Genomic DNA, 5,512 nt, shown 5'->3' with positions numbered 1-5,512 from the left:
GCGGTTTATTCTTCTTCCATGTTTCAATGTGATTTCCGTAACGATCTCATCTTTTTCTCAAATTGGTTTCTTTTTCTCTGTATGTCTTTTCTCTTTGTTCTTCATTTTTCAAATACATGTTAATGTTTTTTATACATGTTGAATATTTTCTTAAAACATGTTGAATACTTTTCTAAAATACGTGTTGAACATTTATCAATTCACATTGATGAAAATATGTAACACAAAACTTTTATTTATTAATGTGAAAAGCATTTTTTTAATGTTTAGACATTTTTTAAAACGCCATGAACATTTTTCTCAATGGTACGAAGTAGTATATTAAATTGTGTAAGAATTTTTCAAACATCTCATGAACATATTTTTTAAACCCATGAATATATTTTTTTTAGAAAAGGAGGTTTGCCTCCGGCCTCTGCATCAGGGCGATGCATCCAACCATTTTATTTAATGAAACGAAGCAAACATTCAGCGGTTCCGAACCAGGTCCAAAATAACAGAAAATTACATAAATGGATAATAAAAAGCCACAACCGGCTACAAATATAGGCCTAGATGCCTAATCATCTATCCTATTAGTGGACCGCCATCCAAACCGGTTGTATATATCTCGTGCTACCATCTCTCATCGGATAGACCAGGTAACCAAAGGCTCCCTGATTTTCACAGGTGTGAGTAACGACCATATACGGATCCACGCCGATGCCGTGTGGAGTACCTGCAAGAAATTGACATTTGATAATCTGTTAAAGTTCACATCATTTCTGCAATTCCAAATAGCCCAGATCAATGCACATGCTCCTATACGAATATGTGTGGCAATATACATGTTTACCCCATTTAGCCACGTCCCAAACAACGTATCAATGCTATCCGGTGGTGTAATGTTGAAAGCTATATGGACTGTTTGCCATAGAATTTTAGCAAGTGGGCAATGAAGAAAAAGGTGTTTGATAGTCTTCTCATGATCAGAGAAGGAACAACGTTTATCCCCGCCCCCCAATTTCTCTTAGCCAAATTATCTCTGGTTAGAATCACCTTCTTATGGACAAACCACATGAAAATTTTGATCCGTAAAGGGACTTTAACTTTCCAGATATTATTGGACTTGGGAATAGTAGATGTATTTATGATGCTTAAATACATGGACTTCACAGAAAACACTCCATTGGGCGTTAGCTTCCAATGAAACTTGTCCGCCTCCTCCGATAAGCAGACATCCATGAGTCTTGTAACTAAATGCAGCCATGCATCCCATCTATGTCCTATCAATGCTCTCCGGAACTGAATATTCAAAGGATTAGACTGTAATATTGTGGCAACGTATGGGTCCTTACGTTGAACAATATTATAGATAGATGGATAGTGTATGGCTAGAGGCAAGTCCCCCATCCATGTATCCTCCCAGAATCTAGTTGACTTCCCATCACCTACAACAAATCTTGATTTTTGAAAGAAGGTTGTTCTCACTGACATCAAGCCTTTCCAAAATGCTGAATCATTGGGATTTAGTAGCACCTGAGCTAGAGTTTTAGTTTGTAGGTACTTATTACGCAAAATTTATACCCACATAACCTCCGTCTCCATAGAAAGTCTGAACAGCCATTTGCTTAGCAGACATATATTCTTTACCTCTAAATTTTCAATTCCCAACCCTCCCTGATCTTTAGGCCTGCAAATAATATCCCACCTAGTAAGTCGGTATTTTTTCTTAATTTAGTCACTTTGCGAGAAGAACCGAGATCTATAAAAGTCTAATCTTTTTCGTACCCTGACTGGTACAAGAAAGAAGAAGGAAAGAAGGAACACATTGGCATGCTCGTGAGAACCGAGTTAATAAATTGTTAATGAAGCACACGACATTGGAATATATATATATATATATATATATATATATATATATATATATATATATATATTATTGTATGTCATTTTCAAATCAAGGAATTGAAAGTGTATGTACTGAAATGAAACACATGACAAACTTCTTAGTAGCACACCACACCACACCACACCAATCAACATGAAACAACACAAAAGGTAGTGAATTGAAACACATAACTAGCTAGGACTCATACGACTTAAACATCACCAGGGGTGTTAGGCATGGCAGCCTCTGGCCGGCTGATGAACCCGAGGTGGGTGAGTAACGCCCACAGAAGTGTTATCAGCTCGCCACCCCGCGCAATGGCCTCGGCATGGGCGGCGACATTGTCCGACGGGGCGGCATAGAGTATCATCTCAGACCAGAATTCTGCGAGGAGCTCCCATGCCACCTCTTCTCCTTCATTTCCCGCCAGCTCCACCAGCTTCTTCCCGAGCTCCGCACCATTCTTGAGCAGGTCGTGTGCCTCTTCAGACCCGGCACTCAGCGCCTGGACCAGCGCTTCAGGACTCAATGACGCCTGCCCGGTGTTGCCGGATGCCGCGAGTGCGCGCTTGGCTTTTTTCTTGATGCCCTTGTACAAGCTTTTGCACCACTCGTTGTTGTCGGGGAGTAGATCTGGGACATAGGCTACCAAGTAGGCACAATAGCGTGACAAGTGTGTGGCGGCAATCTCATTAGCAGAGTCAGCCTGGCGGAGTGGCTCCGATGTTCTCACTTCAAGGATGCTCGTGGCAATGTGGGCCACAAGCATGGTATCAGCTACACCTTTGACGCCATTCGATGTTGAGAGCGGATTGTTGTCGGCCTGCAGTTGTAGCCTTGTACAAAGGGATGCCACGCCATTGCTTCTGTTCTTCCAATTGGGGCTTCTAAGTGGCTTGAGGAGAGCTGCCTTCACTGCTCTTGGTACCTTCTTCCTGTGAAGCAGTGGGATGAGGCGTCCGAGAAGAGGCACTGGGGTTGTGCTTGGGTGGAGTGCCAAGACTGAGCATTGGTTCATTTTGTCCACCCAATGATTTAGCAGCTTGCATTTTCTACGCAGCACAAGGCTAAGCATCTTCTTCTTCCAATGTGATTTCTGCCACGAAGAAGCATGCCTAACATAGGAGCAGATCAGGAATACTTTAGTCCAGTTAGAGCAGATGTAACAAGCAATCTCCCGCACCTCCGAAAGCACAACTAGTGCCGCAAGCAAACCCACTGGGGCAAGATCGAAGAAAATATTTCCATATTGTATCTGGTTCGAAGAACTATAGAAAAAATCTTCATGTTCATTCTGGAACGAAGGATGGAAATTCAGAAAACACTGCATCTGTCCATGATGTGGCCATCCCATAAAAGCATACAGCAAAATCACAACTGTTATGAGCAATAGATATAATAAGCTCAAACCCATGGTTAGAAGTGAAATAGATATGCTCAAAATGGGTAGCCAACTGCTTGAATATGAGGTTGGGAGAGATGAATAATAATAATCATGAAGGAAAGAAAGCTCATGTGCAATCATCCCAAGTGATCTTTCATCATCAACATCCTGGAGCAACACGTGTGACAATAAGTTATGGGCCTTGATGAAACCAAACTCAGCAATTGTATGCCTTGTAAATCGACATCTTAACAACTTGAACAATGCAAACGAAAAGCATATATCTTTTAGCTGCTTGGTTGAATACCTCGGAAATATATCATCCTCTAACCTCCAAACTTTATCAGTGGTCACTAAATTGTTGTTGTCTATCCCTGTCCCATCAGCTTGGTTAAATAACCATTTGATACTATAACCATGAGGCTCCTTCTGTACCAATGTTGTGTCCTCTCCCGTAACTATGAGTGGAGGAAGGGAATGCTCACTTGTTAGCTTGGCTTTTAGTTGCTCCATGTATCCAACAATGAAATGAGGATTGCGCCCAAATGCTAATGACCTGCTTGCCCCATACCAAGCATAATATTTGAGAAGTAGCTTGGCAATGAGAAGAGAAAACAATGGAAGAACCGGTAATCCATTTGCAAGATCCATATGCTTTATGGACCATTGTCTCGTTGAATAATATCCCCCTCCTAGGTAGTACACGACAATGTACGAGGTCCATATTGCTTGAACAAGCAGTACAGTGCCAGGAAGGGTAATGTTTCGTCCTTTGTTGTCATCACCAGCAACTATTGTAGTGGTGTTGGCGCCAGCAATCTGAACAAGACTAGCCCATACGAACACAGTGTAAATGTGGCTACGTGTACTGCACCACCCTGGTATTATGTGTGCATCGGAGGAAATAGTGACAACACCTAGATTACTATCGACGGTAGAGACAACATAGGAGAGGATGGGCACGAACAAGGTGGTGGCACCAAGGAAGAGGAAGCTGGTAAGTGGATGGTGACGGTAGCGCTGACCATAGGCACCGATCCCAACAATAACTCCTATCACGATGGTGCTGGCCACCAGCAGAGCGTTCACTCTCATCAACTGCCCATCTATGTGCTTAGAGAAGTCAGTGGTTGCTTGGTCGGAGCAGTTTCCGACGCCCATAATCTGCTTAACACACATATCAAATTCAAACATCAGTACAAGTTGAAGATGTTGACAAACACGCAAAAAGAATACAACCATTCGTCCAATGATGCTATGCTGCAATGTAAGCATTCAATTGATTCACTGATAGAACAACATTAAGACCAAACTAGCTCATAGATTCTTGTACTAAAGGAAATGATAAGCTTACACAAGGGTGGCAATCGGACTGCTGGAGTACCAGAGTATTGTTTCCTTGAGCGTCGGTTTTCAACCATGCGTGCTACGAGGTCATGGAAATATGTGTGTTATCTATTGCTACTAGCAGTCCATCCTGACATTTGCAAATGCACCATTCTCCTGATATAACTAATATATGCCTTTTTTTTCCTTTTTGTCTTTTTCATTTTTTCCACTTTTCCTTTGTTCCCTTTATTCCTTGGATCTGGATGCTAGACATGTTCTTTATTCCATGGTTCTTTGTAAAAACAAAAGAGCAAAATAGCTTTGGTACGTATCTGTTCGTCTCACTCACACTTTTTCATGTACTCAAGATTACCTTCACCCGGTGGCTTGGACTACATGTTGCTATGCACAGGAGCTCCATAAGATTCAGCCCTTGTTGAAATACGCTGCACATCTTTCTCATTCGCTTACGCTTATAAATAAATGTGTTGGTCGGTTAATGCAATTCAATCAAAACGGCACGGAGTGACCAGCCCCGGATTTTTTGAGCTGAAAACAGCTGAGCATTTAAGCATGCAATTCAACATGGCTAAGGAGATCGGCGCCTAATTTAAGAAGTGAAATTTTTTAGTGTAGCCTCAATTGATATATGAATCCTCCCTGATCTTCCTTTTTCCTCATGCATGTGAAGATAAAATAAAATCGAAATGTACAATAAATAAACTATTTTTCTGCTGTTTCCAGATAAATATGGTTCTAGTTATGATTGTCCAAATGTATACCTTTTTGAGTTAGACCAAGTTTTCACCGTAAATAGAAAAAGGAAAAAAAAGGTTTCACAAATTAATAGAAAATAGACCAAGTTCTCAGAAGAATGCATCAACATGTACAAGATCAAATGAAGAGATTGTGAACATATATTTCATGAT

At 41.1% G+C, this 5,512-nt stretch overlaps 1 protein-coding gene across 1 annotated transcript; it reads right to left on the bottom strand.

Annotated features, from left to right (window-relative positions):
* Nucleotides 1–1,968: 1,968 nt before the first annotated feature.
* On the bottom strand, nucleotides 1,969–4,529 carry LOC123399050. The gene has a single exon (XM_045093479.1). The coding sequence runs from the start codon at nucleotides 4,527–4,529 to the stop codon at nucleotides 2,082–2,084; it is 2,448 nt and encodes an 815-aa protein (XP_044949414.1). The 3' UTR covers nucleotides 1,969–2,081.
* Between the last annotated feature and the right edge of the window lie 983 nt (nucleotides 4,530–5,512).

Source organism: Hordeum vulgare, chromosome 5H, assembly GCF_904849725.1.
Source record: "Hordeum vulgare subsp. vulgare chromosome 5H, MorexV3_pseudomolecules_assembly, whole genome shotgun sequence".
NCBI classification, from domain to species: domain Eukaryota; kingdom Viridiplantae; phylum Streptophyta; class Magnoliopsida; order Poales; family Poaceae; genus Hordeum; species Hordeum vulgare.
This window is presented reverse-complemented; position numbering and strand designations above follow the sequence as displayed.